The 25,724-nt window shown below is 48.2% G+C and overlaps 1 protein-coding gene across 3 annotated transcripts in view; it reads right to left on the bottom strand.

Moving 5' to 3' along the window:
* Positions 1 to 10,589: 10,589 nt before the first annotated feature.
* PRR5L (proline rich 5 like) overlaps positions 10,590 to 25,724 on the bottom strand; it is a 70,544-nt gene continuing 55,409 nt past the window's right edge. For all 3 annotated transcript variants that reach the window (XM_081240074.1, XM_081240075.1, XM_081240076.1), the window contains 3 exons: positions 23,333 to 23,473; positions 19,005 to 19,131; positions 10,590 to 13,745 (listed from right to left, as the gene is read on the bottom strand). In XM_081240074.1, coding sequence (XP_081096200.1) covers positions 13,351 to 13,745; positions 19,005 to 19,131; positions 23,333 to 23,473 — 663 coding nt within the window. In that variant the 3' untranslated portion in view covers positions 10,590 to 13,350. The remainder of the gene's footprint in view (positions 13,746 to 19,004; positions 19,132 to 23,332; positions 23,474 to 25,724) is intronic.

The raw sequence follows: 25,724 nt of genomic DNA, 5'->3' as shown, positions 1-25,724 counted from the left end.
GTTTCGGTTAATTCTATTTTGCAGTGAATAAAGACAGTAGAACATAGAACGTGTGGACTCCACACCTCTGGGTGAAAAAATTCAGGCTGGAGCAGATATATTCAAAAACAAGAACCAGTTAATTCAAGGGAGGAGAAAACTGACAGATACTCAGAATTCACGTGTAACCTCCTTGGATTTATTTTAGACACTAGCTACAGTCACTTCCTCCTGCTTTGAAAGTGATTTGTCATTTTTGTAGTTACTTGGCTTACAAACTAGTCATTCCCTAATAATTTCTCTTAGAAGTTTATCTTATAAGTTGGCTGAAGTTTTATGGTGTTTTTTTTTTGTTTTTTTGTTTTTTAATTTATTTTTGGCTGTGTTGGGTCTTTGTTTCTGTGCGAGGGTTTTCTCCGGTTGCGGCGAGCGGGGACCACTCTTCATCGCGGTGCGCGGGCCGCTCACTATCGCGGCCTCTCGTTGCCTCTCGTTGCGGAGCACAGGCTCCAGATGCCCAGGCTCAGTAGTTGTGGCTCAGGGACCCAGTTGCTCCGCGGCATGTGGGAGCCTCCCAGACCAGGGCTCTAACCCGTGTCCCCTGCATCGGCAGGCAGACTCTCAACCACTGCGCCACCAGGGAAGCCCCTGGCTGAGGTTTTCAACGTTGTTCTTTTGTTTTTCATCTAAAAATTCAGGTACTTAATTTTTTTAAACATCAGAAATATCCTCTATTTTTATGAAACAGTTGTCCATCTGGGAGATTAAACTTTGACCATTAAGAAACATGAACTGACATAGAAAAACCATGGGTCCCAACCCAACCTCAAGATTTTCTCATAGCTTTTTTTTTTTTTTTGCCTTTAGAGAGAGAGTTTAGGAATGAATCTCTCTGTTGTAGATAAACATCTGAAGTTCAGCAACTTCTTCATTTCAGTTCAGTTCAGTTCCTTCTACTAATTTCAAGTAAAATTAAAATTTGGTAGTTCTTGTAAAGTAGTCTTTCAACGGTTTATGTCCAAGTGAGATTACAGATTTTTTTTTCTTTTTCGTACTTTTCTGTATTTTTCCTTTTTCTAAACCATGTCTTTTTTTTTTTTTTTTTTGGTGGTACGCGGGCCTCTCACTGCTGTGGCCTCTCCCGTTGCGGAGCGCAGGCTCCGGACACGCAGGTCCAACAGCCACTGCTCACGGGCCCAGCCGCTCCGTGGCATGTGGGATCCTCCCGGAACGGGGCATGAATCCGCGTCCCCTGCATCAGCAGGCGGACTCTCAACCACTGCGCCACCAGGGAAGCCCTAAACCATGTCTTTTTTATTAAATGAATTTTATTTTTAAAAACTCACTTCATTGATCAAATTTGCCACTTTAAGTTATTGATATAACAGCATCTACCATTTATTGGCTCTTTAAATTTTGGAAAATAAAAGTTTTATTGAGATATGTTTTACTTATCACAGACCCTACCAGTTTCTAGATATTTACACAGCAATATTCATAGCAGTATTATTCACAATAGTCAAAAGATGGAAATAACACAAATGGCCATTAAGGGATTAATGAATAAACAAAATGTGGTACATACATACACTGGAATATTTCTCAGCCTTAAAAAGGAAGGACAGGGCTTCCCTGGTGGCGCAGTGGTTGAGAGTCCGCCTGCTGATGCAGGGGACGCGGGTTCGTGCCCCGGTCCGGGAGGATCCCACATGCCGCGGAGCAGCTGGGCCCGTGAGCCATGGCCGCTGAGCCTGAGCGTCCGGAGCCTGTGCTCCGCAACGGGAGAGGCCACAACAGTGAGAGGCCCGCGTACCGCAAAAAAAAAAAAAAAAAAAGAAGGACATTTTGACACATGCTACAACATAGATGAACTTTGAAAACATTATCCTAAGCAAAATAAGCCAGTCACAGAAGGATAAAGATTGTATGATTCCACTTACATCAGGAGCCTAGAACAAATTCATAGAGATAGAAAGTAGAGTGGTGGCTGCCAGGGGCTGGGGGAGGGAAATGGGGAATAATTGTTTAATGGGGACAGAGTTTCAGCTGGGGAAGATGAAAATGGTCCGGAGATGGATGCTGGTGATGGTTGTACAACAATGTGAAGGTACTTAATGCCACTGATCTATACACCTAAAAAAGATTAAAATAACAAATTTTATGTATATTTTACCACAATAAAAAAAAAGAAAAATGCAGTTTCAGGTGTGCAGTTCAAATGACTTTTAGTAACTTTACCAAGTGGTGCAACCATCATCATAAATCAGTTTTAGGACATTTTCCTCCCTGCAGTAAGACCCCTGATGCCTGTGTATCGTTAACCCCCACTCCCATTCCCCACCCCAGGCAACCATTAAACTGCCTTCTGTCTCTATAAATGTGCCTTTTCTGGACATTTCATATAAATGCAGTTATACAGTGTATGGTCTCCTATGTCTGTCTCTTTCACTTAGCATGACATTTTTGAAGTCTGTCCATGATGTAGCCTGTGTAAGTAGTTTATTCCTTTTTTGTTGCCAAGTAGAACTTCACTGTGTGGATATATCTCGTTTTGTCTCGCCATTCATCAATCGACAGATGTTGTGGTTTCCAGTTTTTGACCATTACACAGAAGGCTGCTATGAACACTAATGATTTTACCTAACCCAGAGACAGCCTGGACCTTTTCTATGCCATCTGTATGCATGCATGTGTGTGTATGTAAGTATGTGTATATGTGTGTGCATGCACATATATATATATATTTTTCCTCTAATCTTGCAAGGTAGGCATAATTAGTTGCATTTTGTGGAAGAAAAGAGAGGTTAAGTAACTTGTCAAAGGTCACCAGCTAGTCTTGCTGGGCATAGAAAAAGGTCTGTCTGACTGCAGTGGAGCAGGACAGAGGAGAAAAATTGAAACTACAGATAGTGGCCCTGGTTTCCCTGTGGAGTTAATTCTCTTCCTGTGCTCACCACCTCTCTGGGGGCAGTTTGGGGGGCCGAGCCTCAGGGCAGCTCTCACACACTGGTGGGGAGCCTCAAGAGGGAATTTCCCTCCAGTGGAACAACTTCCCTATGGAAAATCAGGGGCTTCAAGGGGCCACCCAGCAAGCTCTCACTTTTCTCAATGACTGTAATTTGTTTTAGTAATTTAGATTACATTTTCCAAAGAGTGGAAGAAGAGTTTATCATAGTGGTTAAAAGCAAGGCCTCTGGAGCTGGACTACCCTAGGTCCACATTCTGGTGTGGCCCCTTATTAGCTCTGTGGCCTTGGACAAGTTACTTATCCTCTCTGTGCCCCAGCTTCCTTATGGGTAAAATGAATAATAATGTGTCTACTTCACTGTGTAGTTACGAGGTTGAAATGAGACAATATAAAAAGAGCAAGGGTTACACTAGCACCAAGTCATAGTAAGCTCTGAGTAAGTATTAAATGTTGTTATTATAATTACTTGCTACAGAATTATCCTTAGGGGGGTCCCAGAAGCTTGGAAGACACCTAGGGCCCCTACATCATCCTGGTTGTCCATCACCTGAGCACATTAGGCCCCAAACTTCAGCCTGTTTTCTCTGTAGGCTTTTCCAGTTGCACCTGCCCAGGAAGAAAGAGGACTGGCAGCTGATGACAATACTCCCTGAGAGGAAATGCTCCCTCGTAGCTCAAGGGCAGAGACCTCAGCCCCAGGCTGCCCACTTTAGGAGACGCTTCATTTCATGGTTTCCTTCAGGTTCCTCCCTCCCACCCTCATGATAGGCCCATCCCTCCCTCCCTCCCCCTCCCTCCCCCTCCCTCCCTCCTCCTCCCTCCCCCTCCCTCCCTCCTCCTCCCTCCCCCTCCCTCCCTCCCTCTCTCTCCCTCTCTCTCTCTAGGCTCCCCCAGCCCCTTCTGCATGAGCCTGCCACCCGTCCTTCCCTCCCCTCCAGGCATCGTAGCATTTGGGGGAAGACCAGTGCTAGAGATGAGTTGGGAAGGATTATCTGGGGTTTTCCTGCTCTGGTTCCCACTACCCACATATGCATGGATTCAGAGACGAGTCTCTCCTTTTCCCTGAAAACTGCTGAGCCTCCCCTTAAATTCCAAGGGAAGGATTTAACAGTTAAATTTGAAACCATGTGAGATGGCACTCCTTAGCAGCAGCCTACTGACTGAATCAAGGATGGGCACATGATTCTTGAACTAGACCAGATTCTTGAGAATTTGGACTGAGAAATTCAAAGAAGTCAGGCCGCAGTAGTCATGAACTGGAAGGTCTCTGTACCTTTCAGGGATCATGTGCATAAAAGAGTAGAATATTTATACAGAAGTGTGTGTGTGTGTGTATGTGTGTGTGTGAGTGTGTGTGTGTGTGTAGGAGTCGAACAGACTGTCTTAGGATCTTAGTTCTTGAAGGGTTCTCAGTCCAGAATTCCAGGAATCCCCACGGAATTATCTTCCCCTTAGGTTACAATGTACTCCTGTGCTTTCAGGGGCCTCTCCAACTAGTTCAAGCGAGCATACCACAAGCAATATGGTACTTAGAAAGCAGAGCAGTGATGAAAATCTCTTTGGCAAGAGGTCAGACCAAACTAGATTTAAATCTTGCCTCTATGATTTTCTGGTTATATGATCTTAGGAAAATTGCTCAATCCTTTGAGCTTCAATTTCCTCATCTAATGAGGATGATAAATTTTACTTCATAAAATTTCTCAGAGGATTACACAAAACAACAAATGTAAAATACTAGGCTGGTGCATGGCATATAGTTGATGACCAATAAATGATAACTTATGTATTATAATATATATCTCTCTTTTGAATTGACCTTTTATCATTATGAAATTTGCACGATTCTAAACTAGCAAGGCCAAATTTCTTTTGCTAACATTTATGTGGTATATGCTTCCAACCTTTTATTTTCAATCATTCTCTGTTCTAAGATTTAAAGTGTGTCTCTTATAAACAGCATATTGTTACTTTTTAATCTGGTCTGACCTTCTCTGCCTTTTCATTGGCGTGTTTAGTTCATTTACATTTGATGTAATTTCTGATATCATTGTAGTTTAGTCTACCATCTTGCTACTGGGCATGACCCTTACTCCCAGAATGTGGCCTTTCTTGGGCCTCAACCAAAAGCCTAGGATGTCTGCCAAAGCCCCTCCACTTTGGTGGGACTTGAACCTCTGTCTCCTCAGCATTCTGCAACAGCTGAAATCTGTTCAGCTCTTTAGGGTCCCAGTTGCTGTTTTCTGCTGGGTTTCTTGGAGTTCTCACTGCATGATCAACTTAGGAGTGAGCCAACAACTTGAGGGGACCTAGTATGCAGATTTCCCCTTTAGTCCTCTCCATCATTCTCCCTTCAAGTTCCAGCTACTCTGGCAACGTGAACCTCTGATCTCAGCACAGTAAGACTGCTGCTTGCCGCTGTCACCCACTCCCTCTTACTCCCACCTCTATCAGTGATTTTGGGAAAAACCCTTTGGAAAAACCAGGATGAATGTGAAGTTTTGCCTCATTTGTTTCCCTTCTCTTAGGCATCATAGCAGTTCAGATCCTGCCTGCACTGGGTGCTCTCCAATTCCTTTGAACAGTTGCTTTATATATTTTTATCCAGGTTTTATAATTATTTTGGCAAAAAGATTCATCTGATACAAGCCATTCCCCTATGGCCAGAACCAGAAGCCGTATGTTATTTCCACCTATTGAGCCCTTCTTCTCAAAACTGCCTTGGAGTGGGCAGCAAAAGTTTCTGTTGGCAAGCAATTGACTTGATCCTAGTTCAGTTTACAGAGAATGGAATGACCTCATAACTTGGACCCCAGACAAAGCTATCTGAGATATATAACTGATATCAGACTGAAGTTAGGTATTTGTTAAAAGTTATGTGTTCCTGAGAATATGAAAGAATTCAGGAGGCTGTTAGGTTCAAGATATTTACATTGCTTAGTATTCTTCTCAAAGGTGATTAGACTTAGGCCAGAAAAACCAAGGAAATTAAGAACCAATTTAATGAGTGACTTGGTGAGAAGGGCATACTTCTGAAGGTAGACTGAAGAAGTAGGCAATTGTCTTACACTTCTTTTAGGTTTTGAAGTCATTGACTAAACAATCATAAATAGCATCCAGTGTCTCTTGGGGATGCTGACAAGAATCCAGTACAATTTGCTCATAATTTCAAGAATGCTGAGGAACAATCACCAAAATTACTTGAAATACTACGGTTTCCTTAGGTGGAGGTGAGAAGAATCACTCTGCATGTCTGCAGGTCTGAGTCTCACGTCCAAAGGAAATTTCTGGTAATGCATAACCTTGGTTAGCTGGGATGGTTACTGTCTTCTTTAGCAGGCATGTAGTTTTCAACCCTGGTTCGTCAGCCTGGGTCTAGTCAGGGGCAAAAGCCACATCCATCATTTTAACAGAGAGCATTTAATAGGAAGTATTATTAATCAGGTATTGAACAAGTAAAACGGCAAAGAGTGGACACCGAGGAATCACAGAAGTAACTACAGGAGGCAACGACCACCCTTAGAAGGAAGAGCTGGGGATGACTGAGATGTAAAGGGTTGGAGGATGGCCGCTGAGAGCGGGGCTGCAGACATCTGAGGGGGGCCCAGGCCAGCGGTGTTGCTGTCTCTGAGCAAGAATGTTGAGGCGGGTTCTCGGGGGGGAGGGGGGGGGGAGGAAGACCTGCAAACTGGAGGTAGCTACTGCCGCTGGACTCAACTGTCAGTGCAATGCTGACAGGACAGGAAGCAGAGACTCCACCAGCCTCCCAGGCTCCCTCTAGCGGCCCCCACTGGCAGAGCTAACAGGGACCCAGCTAACAATCAGATGTGTTATGTGCAGGATCCCAGCCCCAGAATCCCCAAATATAGAAAAGTCTCGAAGCTGAGACAATAGCTTATCAACCACCACACCAGGAAGATTGAGGCTTAAGTGGAGAAAGATTTAAAAGAAACAAAACTATAGCTCTAATATTTTTATGTTAGAAAGGAAACTGCGTGTTTGGTATTTTAGACACGTGATATTTAAGAGAATAAGGTCCGTTAGAATGATAGTTTTATAATTCCACTTTAAAATGTATAATTGAGTAATTAATTTAGACTTGCGATTTTTTATGGTGACATCTAAGTTTAAGTAGAGTATGAAAACATTGAAAGTTTCCCTTATTTATAAGTTTATTAGTTTCTATAAGAATTTAGGATTGGGGAACATTTTGCATGCTGTCAGAAAAACTGAAGTACTTTAAAAAGAAATTAATATATTAAATTTATAAATGCATTTAAAAGCGTTTCAAGTGCTGAGCTAAGCTTGTAAATAGGACCAAGCATTATGCAGAAGGCTCCTCCAAAGTTATTGCTACGATTTGCTAGACTTATAAATAGAATAATAAAATTTGTAGGATAATAAAATTAAAAGCCTGAAAAAGTTTAACTTGTATCTTAAATTGAATATTGATTCTAAAGACAAAATTATTAATTGTATTATTTATTAAATGATTACTAATTATTAAACTTATTAAAATAGTATTTTAAAGGCAAAATTAAACTCATTAATAAAAATATCCATTGAAACCTTTCCTGCATAAGAAGTCCACTTTCCTGGGTCCCTCTCCCCACTCTACTCTCAGGTTTTCTAGAAATAGCTAGAGAAGAGCAAGAGAGGCAGCTTTGTTTCTCTGCTTTTCTGGAAACCCTGAAACCATCTCACCTTGCAGCAGGCAAAGGAGATTATGCCCCTGGCTTATCTGTTTTGCTTTCTCATTTTCTAAAGCTGGGATACCCCATGGAATAGATAGAGATGACCACTGGATTTGAGGTGAAAGAACCTGGGGTTGAGTCCCAGCTCCATTGCTTAAAGAACCCAAGCCTCAGTTTCCCCATCTGCAAAATGAGGGGACACCTGCCTTGCAAGGTTGCCACGAGGATCAGCACGGTGCGGGGCACACCAGGGTGGCAGCATTGGAACCTCCCCTGTGCTGGATCCTGAGGGCAGGGGGCTTAGGACAAGGAGGTTCTTGCCTGAGCACAGGGGCCTAGGCCGCTCCCTCTTACTTTGTGGCAGGAGGGTTTCTTCAAGGAGATGGCCCTGCGACAAACAAGGGCTTTCTCTCTCCCTCAGGCACAAGGTCGAGGCTCCAAAGGAATTTCTCACCACAGACAGAAAGGGGAAAGGCCAAGAAAGAGGTGGCTGGCTCAGGAGCAAGGTAGCAGCCCTGTGGACAGGGCTAGCTGTCCACAGGGCCACGGCAGCCACTGGCTGCAGCAGGAGGGGGCAGGGATACAGGGACGGACTCAGACCTGCCTCCAACCCCTGCCTTGCTCACAGGGTCACCTGGCCACGCAGCCTCAGTTGGAACATCCCTAGAGAGCATCATGGGGAAGGTCCCCACGGAGGAAGAAAGGAAAGGGGATGAAGGTGCTTTCTATAAATACCTGGGAGGGAGGGGGTCAGATCAGAGTTATCACCACCCCATTAATTCATTCAGTGCGCAAGACTTGGATCCCTCTCTGTATTGCTAGGCTGCAGGCATGCAAACAGAAATCCTACACATCCTCACCTTCCTAGGACAGTACCTGAGAGTGTGTAGAGGCTTCTACCTGGATGAGGGAGAAGGACCAGCAGGGGCAAGGCGGGAGGTGTGGAGGTGGAAGGCAGCTTCCTGGGATAACAGACAGTCAGGGAGCAATGAAGGAGGCGGGAAAGGCAGATGGGGGTCAGCTTGGAAAGTCAAGTTCAGGTGTGTGGATTTTATTGGAAGCCAGGGAGAAGTTTTAAGCAGGGATTGCACTTTAGAAAGATCAGTTGGGGGGTGTCCATAGGGTGAAATGGAATCTGGAGACCAATATGGGGAGCACCAAGTCATAGAAGTGCATTCAAGGGATGATGTGAGCCTGACAGGCATATGAGATGGGAAATAAGATTTGAGTGAGGGACTCCAGAATCATGGTCACCATGGGAGTCTGGGCCAGTGGGTAGAAATCAGGCTTAAAGGCCCCTGGGCTAGGTGGGCCAGTCTCCCTGGAGACCAGCACCCACCCGCTCGACACCGCCTCATCTTCTCGGGGTCCCCAGCATACCAGGTGGCTGGCCTTTCTCCCACTGACACATCAGCAGAGGGGGCAGGAGAGGCCTTCCCCACAGAAATCTTGAGATAAAGATTATACAGGTGGGCCAATGGAATCACAAGTGTCTTTAAAAGTGGAAGAGGGAGGCAGAACGGAGGCTGGCATGAAGGATTCAACCCATTGTTGCTGGTGTTGAAGATGAAGAGGCCATGAGCCAAGGAGTATGGGTGGCCTCTAGAAGCAGGCAAAGGCGAGGAAATGGATTCTCCCTCAGAGCCTCCAGAAAGGAATGCAGCCCTGCCAACACATTGACTTTTAGCCCAGTGAGACCCAGGTCAGACTTCCAGCCTACAGAACTGTGAGATTGTAAGTGTTCGCCGTTTTAAGCCACTTATTAGTGGTAATTTATTATGGCAGCGAGTGGGAACAAAAGCAGGTTGTAAAGCCAGCTGCAACTTTGGAGAGACCTTCTCTAGCCACCTGACCTAGGGTCACCTTCGCATCACCCTCTAGTCACTGCATTTTGCCATTTTGTGTCATCCAGTGTTGTTCATTTTTTGAAATGCCTGTGTTGACCCTCTTGCCAGCCTTCCCGCATTCAATGGTAAGCTCCAAGAGAGCAGGCACGCAGGTTATCCATCCATCACTGCATCCCCAGCACACACAAATGCCTACAAAGCAGTGGCAGTTCCACAAATATTTGGCCGGAAGATGAGTGGCTGGCTGAGTGAATACAGGTGGTGCACCAATGGCATGACATCTACCAAGGCAGAATGCTCAGTGTTCATAATTCATACTTCCAGCCTCTGAAGGCACAATAAAAAGTGTGAACGCTCTCCTTGACCTCCTCCAGGATCTTCAATCGGTTCAGGTCACACCTCTCTGAAGCCTCTTACAAAGGCTTCAGAGGTCTCAAGCTAACACTGCTGCAGCCCTCCCAGGAAAATACTGGGATGGCCAAAAAGTTCGTTCGGGTTTTCCATAGGCTCGTATGGCAAAACCTGAATGAACTTTTTGGCCAACCCAATATATGTAGAGAGCAAAAGATTACAAATTGCCTCTGCGGGATATATGTATATGTATAACTGATTCACTCTGCTGTACCCCTGAAACTAACACAACATTGTAAATCAACTATACTCCAATAAAAATTTAAAAAATAAATAAATTGCCTCTGCTCAACAGAACCGAAGGGGCATATATGAGGAGACAGTTTACAAGTAAATACGGTAAGTGCTCCCTCAGGTCAAACACTCAGGAAAGAGACCAAGCTGGCTTCAGAAGAGGCCTTGCCTTCTCAGACTTTGTTCGGTGTTTTCCAAGCTCCTTTGCAAACAGGCTGTTCCTCCAGGAAATGACTTGCCAATCCAGACAAGGATGGCAAGGCAAGCCAAGCCCAGGGGAGACTGGCTGAGGTCAGGCTGCTGCCTAACCCTGGGGTGGGGGCAACAGGAAACGGAACATGGCGCCAGGGAAGGCAGGCTCCTCACACGGAGTGTGAGGACAGGAGGGAGAAAAGATCAAACGGACGCTCTGCGCTTGCATTCAATCAAGACACGCAGCCTGGGAGCAGGGCAGCATGTACAAAATGATGTTTATTGAATCCATTTGGGAAACGGACAGCATGAAAGGTTTTTGGTTTCGAGCCCACTCGGAGTTTAAGAGTCATGATCATTTCCTGTCATTAAACCTCAGCCACCGGAAGATCCTAGCTTAAATAACGAAAACGAATCTTCATCTTGTGAAGGGGAGAAAAAATGGTTTAAAACACTATGGTTGGACTTCCCTGGTGACGCAGTGGTTAAGAATCCGCCTGCCAATGCAGGGGACACGGGTTCAATCCCTGGTCCGGGAAGATCCCACGTGCCGTGCAGCAACTAAGCCCGTGCGCCACAGCTACTGAGCCCACATGCCACAACTATTGAGACCGGCGCACCTAGAGCCCGTGCTCCACAACAAGAGAAGCCACCACAATGAGAAGCCCGCACACCACAATGAAGAGTAGCCCTCGCTCGCCACAACTAGAGAAAGCCCGCGCGCAGCAACAAAGACCCAATGCAGCCAAAAATAATAATAAAACTTAAAAAAAAAAAACATAAAACAACACTATGGTTGTCGCTCTTGCAATAGCTCTGATGGCTAGAATGCTCATAGACATCACAATTTTTATATGTACAGTGTGAAATACTGTACAAATATCAGGTGTGTACATCAAAGGTAAAGTTGTAAACTGGCTAACATTCATTAGCAATTAAGTACACTGGGTCTGTACTGACACTCCCATTCTCAACCTAAGAGCTCACATATTTAACTGATGACTGATGTCCCCATCAGGGGCATTTAGTGTGTGGAAAAAGCATTTCAAGACATATATATCATTCAGGTTGTAAACTAAAAAAGCAAACCCAAGCATGATTAATTACTTTGCCTGGATCAATAAATACTAGTCCCAAGTGCTAAGTGTACCAATAAGGACAGAAGCCATCAGTTAAATAAATCATCATGTTGTTACCTACTGATACCTGTTAGTGAATTTGTGGACTTTATCCAACGCATACACAGATTATTTTTTGTTTGAAATTCTCAGAAGATCTCCTTTGGACATTTCTCTTCTATCAATCTCTTAAAAGGATGAAAACGAAACAACTTTTTAAACAAACTTTCCAAATCAAAAGCCATCAAAAGCATGACTCTAGTCATATTTCAAATCTTCACCCAGAGGGGAAATGCTGTCAAGGCTTAGATGAGCTTAGAAGGTTTCCTCCTCTGTTGGCAGCTTAAACTGTCCTCATTCTCTCCCGGCCACCTCCTGCCATATTGGAAGCCAAACTGGCTCATGTCTCTGACATTTCATAAACAAAGTTTCCAAAGATTAACAGGATACCTAGAAGGTATCAGAAGGGCCCAGGGGCCTTCTCTTTCTTCTGGAGCTGTTATCAGTGGGGCCAACAGGCAAATACAAAAAGAACAGGGAGGCCAAAGGAGATAAAAAGCCCAGAACTGGATGGAGGGAGGAGTGCTGAGGATATATATAGCACAGTACCAAAGCCTGCTGCCCCAAAAAACATTTCAAGGCCCCACAGGTTATACATTCCAGGCACTTCTTTAATCACAGGGAATGGACGTCTCTCCAAAAGGTCCTGCCCACATCTTTCCCAGCTCCCTGCACTGTAGAGCGCTGAGACATCCCATTTACTAGAACTCTCTGCTCATGAGGCAAGCTGAGTCTCTCTATCTCAATGCAGCTTTTCCTATAAACCACAACACTCACAAACACAGGCCACACTGGATTCAAGTCCAGCTGCTTCCAGAGCCCTGCCCACCACGGATCACTTTCACCCTGGACCACTTCCAGTCTCCTTTCCTAGGGGGTTTGCTATTTTTCAGTTTGAAGACACACCCCATTGGAAATGAGTGGTGCAAGATCCTACGTGCAAATACTTGCAAGCAATTTATTTTTGAAATGATGCACATTAAAAAAATTCAAGTCAAATCCAGGAACAGACTGGTTGGTTGGTGTCAGCACGCCCCTTCCCCACAATTGGAAAAGGGTCGGTTTCTGAAATGAGAAAGGGAGGAAGGCACCAGCTACTCCACCGGGAAGGTTAGTTCCTTGAATCGGGGAGGAAGCCTGAGAGGGGAATGCTGAGGCTTAATCAAAGATGGGGTTCCTCCAGCACTGTGGCCCTCCCGGACCAAAAGCCAAAGGCCACACATAGGGTCTGGATATAGGTGAGGATGGACCCGCACCCCCCAGTGGGGCCACTCTTTCCCAGTAATTCTGAAACTTAAATGAAAGCTGCATTCCCAGAGTCAGGCTTGGGAGGGGCTGCAGTCTACTTTTACTCCCCACAAGACGGAGAGAAGAGGTACCTCTCTCTATTGCCTCTTTTCACCCATCGGCCTCTGCATCACAAGGACCCTCAAGGGGAACTCCACACGCCAACACATCCTTGCTGGCTGTGTGTGTGGGTCAGACGACTTCCTGCTATGGGAACGCCAGGGGCACTGCAATATAGGGCTGGGAGGATCAGAGAGTCCAATATCTGAGGGGAAAAGCCCAGAGAGGAGGATTTGAATTGAGTCAGGCAGGCAAGGCTGAAAGTCAGAAGGTGAACATTAGGCAGTTGAATCTGTGTGGCCGCCAAGAGGTAGGTGGTCACAGTCACGAAAATGGAGAGGCTCACGACAGGGATTTTCCCTAGGGCACTCAGACTAGCCTGTACCTGGAAAGGCATAAGGCGACATTGCCCAAAGGAAGAGCTCCCCTCGGCGGTCCTCGGGGATGAAGCCGCCCTCATCCTGGTGGCCAGGCAGGAGCTGGGAGGTCCCCGAGGTGGGCATTCAGCTGAGGGATGCACAGTTCAGCTCTGAGTCCTCCTGGCTGCCCGCTGCCACCTGCTCCGGCTCATCGGGGCCATCAGTGATGTTGGGCTCACTGGAGCATTGCCGGTGGGGTGGCGGGAAGCTGGGTGGCAGAAGCAGGCACTTGTCCTCACCGCCAGGCTCCTCCCCTAAGCCCGAGTGTATCCTGGTGGCCATGGCCAGCAGCTGGATGTCCGAGTGGGCATTGGCCACCGTGTGTCGCCGGACACTGCCACACTTCTCTAGGTAGGCCTCCCCCTCTTGCTCTGTCAGGGGGGTCAGGGCCATCTCGTTCAGGGGCCGGCTGACGGTGGTCATCGGGGAGGCGTAGTTCAAGAGCGTGACCTTGGGCCGGGCCCTGGAGTGGCGCCTGGCTGCAAGAGAAAGACCAGCGAAGGTTGTGATTGCAGAGGGGATAGTGGGAGTCAAAAACTCCTAATGAATTTGGGGGACGAGGGAGGTGGTGGCTCCACCTTCAGAGAGAGCTTTAGATGAAGCCCTGAAACGTAGGGGAGGAACTCGGCTATGTCTAAAGGCTTCTGTTGTAACTTTACTTGTTTATGCCTGACACTGTCCCCCACAGTAGGGGTCACCATAGGACTTTCCATGATTGATTAGGTCCAAGGGAGTCTCCCCCGCTTTCCCCGCTGCTGCCTGAGCTTATTTGGATTTGCCCTCAATTCCCTTTCAACCAGTCTCCTCGGAAGACCCGGCCACTGGCTGGACCAGCTGCCAAAAGAAGCCCTCGGCTCTATTCAGCATGACGTGCCCTCAGCAGTGTCAACAGAGGAAGTGGAAAAGGCCTCATAAGCTTAAGTCCGGAGGAACAGTTTAGTGGGGGGAGCTCGGCTATCAAAGCGAGGGCAGTGGGACGTCCTCCAGATCGTCCTGAAGCAGGACTATCAACGCTCCCAGCAGGTCAGTGGTCTGAGACCCGTGTTCTGTTCAAGTCAATACTCTGGATTCAACCAGCCTTTCACAGCACCAAAGAATGGATGACGCTGCGTGGATGGCCCCATTGAGGAAGACAGAGAGGGCTGGACAGGAATTATTATAAAACTGCTGCTTCTTGAATTCTCACCACATTCTAGAAAATATGCTCAACCTCGACATGCTTTTGTCTTTTGAATCCTCCTTAAACTGAACCTAAGTTATGGTCATTTTCTCATCTGTAAAGTGGGAGACAGTATGAATATCAGAGAGGTAGTAACTAGCCTATGCTCACACGGAGAGAATGTAGTAAAGCTGGGATGCAAACAAGGTCTGTCTCACTCCAGACCTCACTCTTGCAAGCTGCCCACACAAAGTACACATAGTGATAGCAGACTGAGCATCTCGTGGGAAGGACAAGCCAGGTACATGGGGTTCAAATCCAGGGAGAAGAATCCAAAGGAGGAAGCATGTGTACCAGCAACACCCAGGTCTGAGGGCCTCTCATCTCCCGCCTTCACAAGGACCAGGCCAGTCCAGAGACCTACAGTGTGGCCGGAGTAGGGACCAGGGTAAGCCTGCATCCCCAAGGTCCCAGGGAAGCCTCCTCTGCAGGCACTGTCCTCTTCTCCCGCTCAGGCACCGCGTCTGCATCACGAACTGGATGAAAGACCCCAGCGAGGCAGAGGAGGTGAGGATGGAGGGCTGAGGAGCGGTGGGTTCTGGTCAAAGCCTTTCCTCCTTTTCTTTGGCCCTCTTCCTGCCAGTGCACACATCTCCCAGCCTTCCAACCGCCCACCCCATTGCGTGTGTCACTGCTTTTCCCAGCTCCCTCATCCCTGAGACCCCAAAGACCCCAGCACATCCCTCCCTCAGCAGGGGATGCCGTGGGGAGAAATGAAGAAGGGTTGGCTGCGCTGGTGCTCCCACCACCCCTGACAGGATCACAGAGGGGGAGGGGGGAAACTAGTCTCTAAAGGGAGAGCAGACAGTGCTCGCTGGTCACACACTGGCCTTGGGGACACTCGGCCCATGCTGCTCTAGTTTAGTGTCAGCTCTTCCCATGGATCTGGAGGCCCTGATACATGCTCTCAGCACGTGCTCCTAGATGGGCATCGCAGTGAGGCTGCCATGTCCATCTGCAAAGCTCTCAGCAGTTCCCAGCACTGGACGATTTTCCATGTCCATATAGGCACATATGTATTTACGTATATGTGCATATGCATATACATACGTGTGTCTATATGTATACATACACACACACACACACACACACACACACAGGTATAAACAATGACAAGAGAATGAAATCCTAACCCTTAGGACTAAGTTCACCAAGACTACGGGCTCAGAGCCCCAAGGGAGCTGTTTGGTGCTAATAGGAATAACTGATATTTCTCAAAACCAAATAATAATACATAGAATTTAGAGCTTACTGAGAGTGTTCCCATCTGCCGTCTCACTGTTGAGTCCCAATCTCCCTCTGAAACACTAGGACGGCTCTCATCATCCCCATTGCTCGGATGAGGAAGACTGAGACTTGGCTCAACCCTCTGAGGCTCTAAATGGCAGTGCCCAGACGCTCCCCACTACACACTACTGCCTCTCAGGGCTCCGCCGCTGCGCTTGAGCCGGCCCACTCTCTGAGGTCAGGTAACAGCAAACACGGCCTCCAGTAGTACCAGACAGAGGCTGCGTCATCAGACCCTTCTCTGGGGAAGAATGAATAGGAGACAGAATGCCAAGGAGCCACCAGGACAGAAGAATCGATGCCAGACGTCGGCAGAGGTCCTCTCTGAAGCATGGGTGCTTGTACGTGCCAAGCCGCACATTTCTATAAGGTTCCCACATTTTTACAATAACCATGTATTACTTTTATGATCACAAAAATCGGTAACTATAAAGCAGAAGCACCGGAAGAGTTCAAAGAAGCAGGGACCTCATTAAAGAACCATCCATTAAAAAATGCCCTTGATAGATAGATAGTGGGAAGCAGCCGCAGAGCACAGGGAGATCAGCTCGGTGCTTTGTGACCGCCTGGAGGGGTGGGATGGGGAGGGTGGGAGGGAGGGAGATGCATGAGGGAAGGGATGTGGGAACAGATGTATATGTATGACTGATTCACTTTGTTATAAAGCAGAAACTAATTAAAAAAAAAAAAAAAGAGAAATCTAGAAACAATAAATGCTGGAGAGGGTGTGGAGAAAAGGGAACACTCTTGCACTGCTGGTGGGAATGTGAATTGGTACAGCCACTATGGAGAACGGTATGGAGGTTCCTTAAAAAACTACAAATAGAACTACCATATGACCCAGCAATCCCACTACTGGGCATATACCCTGAGAAAACCATAATTCAAAAAGAGACATGTACCAAAATGTTCATTGCAGCTCTATTCACAATAGCCCGGAGCTGGAAACAACCTAAGTGTCCATCATCGGATGAATGGATAAAGAAGATGTGGCACATATATACAATGGAATATTACTCAGCCATAAAAAGAAACGAAACTGAGCTATTTGTAATGAGGTGGATAGACCTAGAGTCTGTCATACAGAGTGAAGTTAGTCAGAAAGAGAAAGACAAATACCGTATGCTAACACATATATACGGAATTTTAAAAAAAAATGTTATGAAGAACCTAGGGGCAAAACGGGAATGAAGACGCAGACCTACTTGAGAATGGACTTGAGGATATGGGGAGGGGGAAGGGTGGGCTGTGACAAGGCGAAAGAGAGGCATGGACGTGTATACACTACCAAACGTAAGGTAGATAGATAGTGGGAAGCAGCCGCAGAGCACAGGGAGATCAGCTCGGTGCTTTGTGACCGCCTGGAGGGGTGGGATGGGGAGGGTGGGAGGGAGGGAGATGCATGAGGGAAGGGATGTGGGAACAGATGTATATGTATGACTGATTCACTTTGTTATAAAGCAGAAACTAATTAAAAAAATGAATAAATAAACTTAAAAAAAAATGGATAACCAGTGGACCTACTGTATAGCACAGGGGACTCTGCTCAATGTTATGTAGCAGCCTGGATGGGAGGGGAGTTTGGGGGAGAATAGGTACATGCATATGTATAGCCGAGTCCCTTTGCTGTGCATCTGAAACTATCACAACATTGTTAATCGGCTATACTCCAATATAAAATAAAAAGTAAAAAAAAAAAAAAAAAAAAAAAAAGATTAAAAAAAAAAAAAAAAAAAAAAAAAGAAGGTCATTTCCTTCCCTCTCTGCCCCTACTGTGACAATGCCCCAGAGAAAAGGATTGTCCTTGGTATAAGAATAAAACCTCAGGCCTTTGGCTTATAATTTGATGAAAGTATGTTTTAGTCTTATTATAGCCGAAAAGCTGAAGGTATCCCTTCTCAGAGCAAGTCCTCACTGAACAAACTTCCAAATCTATTCTTGTTCCTGGCTCTAGGCCCAGCGGATGGTGGGGTCCGTGCCATGGCCTGGCTAACCCGCTGGCATCTTGACACCTGCCCGAAAAACTCGGGGGCCAGTTGCCGGGCCAAAGCAGGAAGATGGCGCCCAGGCCTCCTCACGGGGAGGGCAGGGGACTGTTTTCCTTCAGCGGGGTGGAATGAGGGAGGGAGGGAGAGAAGGGGGGAGTGTGGAGGACCAGGCTCGGGCCAGCACCCTCGGACCTGTGGTGGCTGTGGTTATACTGGTGTCTCCAGAGAAGCATAAAGAGGGCCTGAAAACTGTGGCCGGCCCTGCCTTTTTCTGCAGTCCTGAGGCCCAGGAAGGGGCGGGAAGGCTGCTAGAGGCTACTCCTCCCCGCTTCTCTTTGAAGCTCAGCTAGGTCTCTATTCAAGCAAGAAGAGGGGCAAAAGGTTCCAAATTTGGGGAATCTCTTTCCGCCTCTGCACCTGTCTGTGGGTGCTGGTCACCCCAGCCCCAGGTACAGACACAGCCCATCCATCTAACAAATATATTTTTTTGAGTGCCTACTGTATGCCAGGCACCATTCTGGATGCTGGAGATAGAACCACGAACCCAATGTTCATGCATTTGGGGGATTTTCATTTCAGAGGGTCACTGAGCCATACCTTTTATGATATTCTGTAGCTATTTTCCCATCTAGGCCGTGGTCTCACTGAGAGAAGGAACAGACCCAGTTCATCTCTAGATTCGCCAGGGTGACTAGTACAGAGCCTGAATGCTAGCTTTACAGCTGCTGAAAAAGGCCACAACGGGATCTGTCCCCCAGTCCAGGAGCCCCTGTCCTTGGTGTGAAGGCCCTGGTGGTAACTATAGAAAGGTAGTGGGCAGCCAGCAGCTGTATCTCCAGCCACACACACAATGAGCTGGCTTCACATTCTGAGCTGCTTTCAAAGGGAAATTCATCACTGGTGGTTTTTCCATTCATGGGGAGATGGGGTGCAGTAAGGCGGTTTCTGGTATGAGATACAGGAAAATTAACATCACAGACACCGAACAAGATCAAAGCCACCAATCAAAGATGCGGATCAGACAAGCACCACCACGGAGGTACGGTAACAGTGCCTTGGGAGGAATTGTCAAGAGGGGAGGTTACCAAGACACAGGCCAGCGGGAAACATGAGCAATGGACATGCAGAGATTTGCACGACCCACATGGGAAGCAAAGGGCTTGGGGTATAATCGGGGCTCCGTAAAACATAGCTGGCATCACTGCCATGGAGGCTCCTGGCAGCTTGAGAGCCGTGCCCCTTACCCAGTGTGTACGTGGGGCCTGAGACGCTGTGGTCCTCGCTGATGCCGAGGAAAGGAGAAACGACCTGCTTCACCAGCTCCTCCAGCTGCAAATAACCCTCGCTTGGGCCTGTGGGCTCGTGAACACTCTGGAAATAAACACCCAAGAGAGACAAAGGTCAGTCAGAGTCACGATGGCCAGCTGATTCTGACTGCCCTCCTACTATATTCAAGGCAGGCCGCATCCCTGGGGCTGAAAGGAAGGACAGCCAGGACTGAAGCCTCAGGCACTTGTCGTGGGTGGCGGTGATCAGCACCGTGGCCTCTGCGGTTGGATCCCACCCCGATGCAGGGCCCGTGGGAACTGTCCCCACCCCAGCTCCGGGGCTGAGGTCTGAGTGGTTCCAACCATAGCACTCTCACTCTCGCTGTCACAAAGACCGTTTCACACCTGGCACACAGGCGCTTTATATAAGCACTTCACGTGTATCAGAGCACGGAGGCCTCCCAACAACCCTCATCATCTGCCTTTTACACATGAGGAAAGTAAGACCCAGAAAGCTCATGTAAGTTGCCCAGGGAGACACAGCTGGAAAGTGGCAAAAACCCAGGACTGGAACACAAGCTGTCTGGCTCCAAGCCCATGTTACTGCCCCTTGTGAATCAGCTAGAAAAGAAAGGGGAACAGAATATGGAGAAGTCCAGAACAGTAGAAGAAAGGGAGTGTCATTGTGGAACTAGACACACATTTAGCACCAAGATGGAGGATCCGTTCAAAAGCCCAGCGTGACAGGAGTCCTCAGAGCTAAAAGGAGCCAGAAAGCCACCAAGGTTTTCTAGAAAACCAGCAGACTCCAAGGGAATTCAATTTCTCACTGGAAAGGCCTGGAAGCCAGGTGCTCATGTTGAGGGGCTGCGGGGGAGCAGAGACAGGGCTCTGTGGGGGCTATGCTCAGCCCAAAGGGTTGTCCCATCAAATTCTCAACACGGAAGAGATTTTATATCACCCTCGCTTGAAAAGTGAAAACTTTCCACTGCACTGGAGTTTTGGAGGCTGGGCCATGAAGCAGGAAAGGCCAGTCCTACAGGCTGGAGATCGCTGGGTGAGGTGTAAGCCCCCAAGGAAACTGGTTGACGTGGTCCCTCGTCAGTGCTATCACCATGTGAAGGAGGTGGCTGGGGGCAGTGGGAGGGAGGTGGAAGCTTAAGGAAACACAGAGGAGGCTGAGGAGGGGCTATGGTGCAGAAGACTTGGGAGTTAGGGCTGGGAAGGGCTTGGAAAAGAAATGAAGAGAAAATGCAAGTGGGGCTGCCTGGCGCTTGAAGGGGGTGATGACGGAGAGACAACTTGGTGGTTTTTCACGCCCCCAGGTTCCAAGACTGCTTAGCAGGAGCTGAAGCATTGGGAAAGGCCAGCAGTGGAAGTAAGATGCTTCACACACAAATCTGCCCACATGGAAGGGGATCCTCCAGGCAGTAGAAGGGAGAGGGGAGCCTTATTCAGGCTCCCAGAGACCCACCCCCGGCCTCAAAAGCGGACCAGTTTCAGCCCCAAAACCACCTTGGTTGGGTTTCAGAGCTGAGGAAACTTTTTTTTCTCATTTTTTTAATGCCTTGATATTTCTCATCTGCCTTCTCTCCCTAAGCCTCTCCCCCTCTACAACTCCGAAGCACTAAACAGAGAGGGATGGCAGAATACGGAAAAGAGGAAGGAGGCGGGAAGAAAATGCTTAACTAACAAATGCATTGATTCGGAGCTGGATGGTTTTCTCCCCGGGCTGAGAACTTGACTTGCACACAGCCCTCTAGGAGGGAGCTGCCCTCAGCCCTTGGCCTGGCCGCTGGACGGGCTACGTATCTGCAAGGCCCAGTGCAAGAGGAAAACGTGGGGTTCCTGGTTCAAACATTGTTAAGAGTTTCCCCATGGCGACAGGAGACAATTAAACCAAGCACGGGGCCCTGCTGAGACTGGGGGCCCTGGGGGCCGGCCCGGCAGGGAGCACACCTGCCTGGTTTGGCAGGTCCCCTAGGAAGGGACCATTCTAGGATGGTTGTCTGCCCCTGCCAGGGGGAACCAGATCTCCACAGTGGTCAGAATCTCCGGCTCAGCCTCTTCCTGGACAGCCTAAGGACAGGAGCTCATGGCCCACAGTAGGAAAGTTTGAACCCCTTGTATATTTTGGGGAGGGAGGGGTTTGTTCAGGGACATTTTGGAAAAGCACTGGAAAAGGGAGAGATGGCCTGAGAAGTGGCTCTTTTCTCCATATGAGTTAGGCAGGGAAAAACCAGCCCCAGATCTCATGGCGCTGCGGGACGTAGGGGCCCAGGGAGACAACAGAGCAATTCTAACTACTGGGGCCTAAATTTCCTGCAGCGGGAATGGTCCCAGGGTAGTACAACCTGCACGTTCCATTCAGATGCAGAAGCTGCCGCCCCTGCCACCCAAGGAGCTGGACCTGGACTGGGCAAAAACCTGCCTTTGTCACTGTCACACTCCCGCCTCCGGCTTCCTAGCTCCCAGAGTGTAGAAGAACATGGACCAGGGAACCAGTCCCAGGAGGCCCTCGGGGAAATGATGCCAAATGTCCTGTGTTAAAGAGACCATCTCAGAAGCTCATGGGGCGTCTCCAAGTACCCTGGGAGACTGCGGGAGGGGAGGCGGTGGTAGCCGGGAGAGGCTAGGTGGGAAGGTAGAAAGAGCAAGAGCTGAGGAACGGGTGACAGATCCAGCTCTCTCACACATCAGTACGTGACCCTGAGTTAGTCTGCCAACCTCTCTGAACCCCCATCTCATCTGTGAAATGAGAAAACAGAGGCTGTTTCCTTGCCTGACTTCCCAGAATATAAATGGAAATGGAAGTGTGGAAGCCCAACTTGCCTTTCCTAATCTTCCTCTCCGGATCCCAAAGGCCTCCTTTTCTAGACTCCTTCTTCAGGACCCAAGCCCTATTTTATGCTTCACAGACCTGAGCTGCATACGCATGCTCTTCTATCCCCATTCCTTCTCCTTCCTTTTCATAAACATACTTGACCTGGTATTCTAGCCAAGGACACCCCCTCTCGTTCTGTTAGGTAACTCTTCCTCCTCTCTGACCTCAGGAAAGGGGGAGAAGGCCCAGAAGGACGGCCCAGCTAGAGAACCGGAAGAAAACAGCAGCCAGTGGGGAGGGAGAGATCAGGGGTTCCACACCTGACGTTCCACCCCTACCGAGACGGCAGCCAGGGATCCTCACCAGCCTGACCAAGAATGAAACTGTCTTCCCTGAGGACGGGCTCAGAGCTGAGGCCGCAGCATCTGAACTTGGTACAGAGGTCGGAGAGGCATAGCAGCCGCCTTTTTGGGGATGTCCTCAGGCCACAAGCCTTGTTTCCTGGAATTGTGCACCCCTATCCACAGAACCGGGCTCACGGAGGCCATGTTTATTCTATGTGAACCTATTCAAGGTCATAGCCGCTTGCACAAAAGGGAGTCACGTAGCCCGAGCTGGGCCAATCAGTCTTTCCCCTGAGCGTACACAGTTCTAAATCTTACTACCTCGTGCTGCGGGACCTCAGGCAAACACACAAACTTCCTGGGTTTCAGTCTCCTCATCTGTAAGATGGCACTAACAACAGGGTCCAGCTCATAAGGTTTGGATTATTTGATTCAGAAAGCAACACACTTTAAGTCCTTGGCCCATGCCTGGCAGGTAGCCAGGAACCAGCCAGGGTTAGCTCATCTTCCTATCGTTGATTTAGAATTGAGATTAAGAGATGCTAGGCAGCCACCTGGGTCATCTCTTGGTGGAAACATGCAAGCCGTGGGATGCCACGTTTGTCGGTGCAAACCGAAGCACTGAATGCAACTCTGCAGACAGAGAGAGAGAGAGAGAGAGAGAGAGAGAGACCAAGTCCAAGAAGGCCAGAAGAGGCAGCGTCAGAGAAGCCAGGTGGACCAGACACGAGTAGAGACCAGTAAGTGGAGAGAGGCTGGCAGCTTTGTGGCCTGACGTGGTCTCACTTGTGGCTGTAGCCCCTGAGGACCTTTCCTGTGGGTTCCTGGTCTGGCTTGAGCTGGGATGAAGTGGGTTCTGGTCATAACTTACAACACGAGGCTCCCTGACATGACAGGATCGGGGAGAAGGGTGTCCACTCCCTGAAGGACGGGGCAGTGTTCCTCTGGCTTCCCCCGGGATCCCAGCACCCAGCACAGCGCCAGGGACCTTGACGGTGCACAGTGGACACACAGCAAATGGACAAATGAACTGGAACGTGACCGATGACACTAAAGGACGCTAAACTGAGCCAGGGTGCTCTGGCCACAGGGCCCTTTCCCCCTCAACCTGCGGTGATGTCTCCGCCCGGCCTCACCTGCAGGATGAGCAACATCTGGACAATGGACGAGGGCAGCTGGGGCTGGGCCAGCAGCAGCAAGTCATCCAGCTTCACCTTCAGCAGGACCAGGTCGCGGAAGCCCAGCAGGGAGATCTGGCGGATGGTCAGCTCCTGGCCCTGGCAGGAGAGAAGCAGCAGCGTTGAGAGGTGAGAGCTGGCAGGATCTGCCACCAACCACATGGGGGCCAGCAAAACAAATGGATGGTCGGGGGAACGAGGTGTCTGCAAGGCCCAGGGGGGCTGTCAAACAGTCAAAGACTTGGCCCCTGTCCTGCAGAACAAAAGCTTCGTTTACGATAAGGTGTGACTCGCTGATTCGAAAAGATCCGTGCACCCCAATGTTCATAGCAGCATTATTTACAATAGCCAAGATGTGAACACAACCTAAATGTCATAGACAGATCGCCAGATAAAGAAGGTGTGGTGTGTGTATATAAATACACACACACACACACAAGGGAATACTACTCAGCCATAAAAAGGAATGAAATTTTGCCATTTGTAACAACATGGATGAAACTGGAGGGTATTACTCTTAGTGAAATAAGTCAGACAGATAAAGACAAATGTTGTACCTTATCACTGATATGTGGAATCTAAAAAATAAAACAAACTAATGAATATAACAAAACAGAAACGGACTCATAGATACAGAGAACAAAGCAGTGGTTACCAGTGGGGAGAGGGAAGAGGGCAGGGGTAACACAGGGGTAGGGGATGAAGAGGTACAAACTACTAGGTATAAAATAAATAAGATACAAGGATAGATTGTACAGCACAGGGAATATAGCCAATATTTTATAGTAACTTTAAATGGAGTATAATCTATAAAAACATTGAATCACTATGCTGTACAACATTGTAAACTAATATTGTAAATCAATTATACTTCAGATAAGGTGTGACTCAACCTGCCTAGATGACCCAAAGGTGATACAAGACACGTAGAGTGGGGGCCGTGGTGTGCTAGTGGTCAGAAAGGAGGAAGACGAGGAGAAACGAGAGGGAAGATCGACAGCGCCTCCCTACGGTCAAGGCTGCTTCCTCAGCTTCACCCATTCAATACCTGCTCACCTATCATGTGCCAGGCAAAGAAGGAAACATAAGACCTGTTAGACTCTTCTGCAGATGCAAGAAACACAGGAAGAAACATCACTGGGAAAGTAGAAGAAAGGAACTTGTTCAACCATGTAGGCTGGGGGCAGAGGATGAAAACTGTAACTAATCCTCATAAGAGCTGTGACCCTTACTAAGCTCTGAGCATGTGCTAGGCTTGATTCTCAATATCCTAGATGTAAACGTCACATTTAATCCTCACGACCACCTCTGAGATAGATACTACTCTAAAACCCACGCCACAGATGAAAAACCCTACACCCAGAGTGACAGGAATGTACCCAAGATAGAGCTGGATCTTAAACCTAAACTATTTGATTTTAGAGCTCCTAAAGTTTCCCAAAACAGAAAGGGAAAGGAGGGCCCATGTCCTGGACTCTCCTCTGCACACATACATACAGCACCCAACACAAATCACCTTGGTAGAGGTGAGGTATCACTAGGGTATCCCCCCAAAGACGACATAGCTTCCCATCCCTCACATTGACCAAGGTTTAAGGAAGTTTTGCACTTCCTGCAACTCCTTAGGGTTTTACAGAAACATGGGCAAGAGTGGTTTTGCCATCCCCGCATCTCCCTACCCTCCAGTCCCAAGAGAGACACGCCACCCATGCTTCACAGGCTCCGTTTAACCACCCCTTGATTGCCTTCCCCCACCACCTCCAATGACAGTGGTCCCCCAACTTTTCTCAAGGTCCTACAGTTTCTATTCTTTGCACCACATCCCAGCACTCGGCACTGACTTTCTATCTCGTAGGTATCTGTGCCCTGGCTTCATCACCAGGACTCCTTTCACTTTACAAGACAGAAAAAGGCAGGCAAAATTTCACACCCTTGAACACAGTGGGCACGCAAACACACTGTCCAGTGAGGAAGCAGGTCTCACACAGACATTTACACAGCGAGTTGTGAGAAGGGCCCAGCTGGACTAACAGACACCTCTGGGGGTGTTACTACCAGTAGTAAGAGTCCCTAGCTCAGGGATTCTCAAAGTGGGGTGTCTGGACCAGCAGCAGCACTTGGGAAATTGTAGGGGTAGGGGCAGACAGGGGCAATAGCAACTCTTGCCAGATCTTAGAATTTTTCAAGAGAAGCAGGACAGTATCATCCTGCGACTCATGCAACTGGGCTCCTGCCTGGATGTGAGGCTAAGAGGGCCCCTCTTGGCCCTCCAATGACTGTACGGGGCCATGCCCACTCAGATCCCTCCCTCCCCATTCTAAATCCATCCGGGTATCTGCAACTTGGAGTT

The sequence above is a fragment of the Mesoplodon bidens genome, assembly GCF_964165515.1.
Source record: "Mesoplodon bidens genome assembly, chromosome: 7".
NCBI classification, from domain to species: Eukaryota; Metazoa; Chordata; class Mammalia; order Artiodactyla; family Ziphiidae; genus Mesoplodon; species Mesoplodon bidens.
Note: the sequence above shows the minus strand (reverse complement) of the source record. Positions and strands in the feature narration are given on the sequence as shown.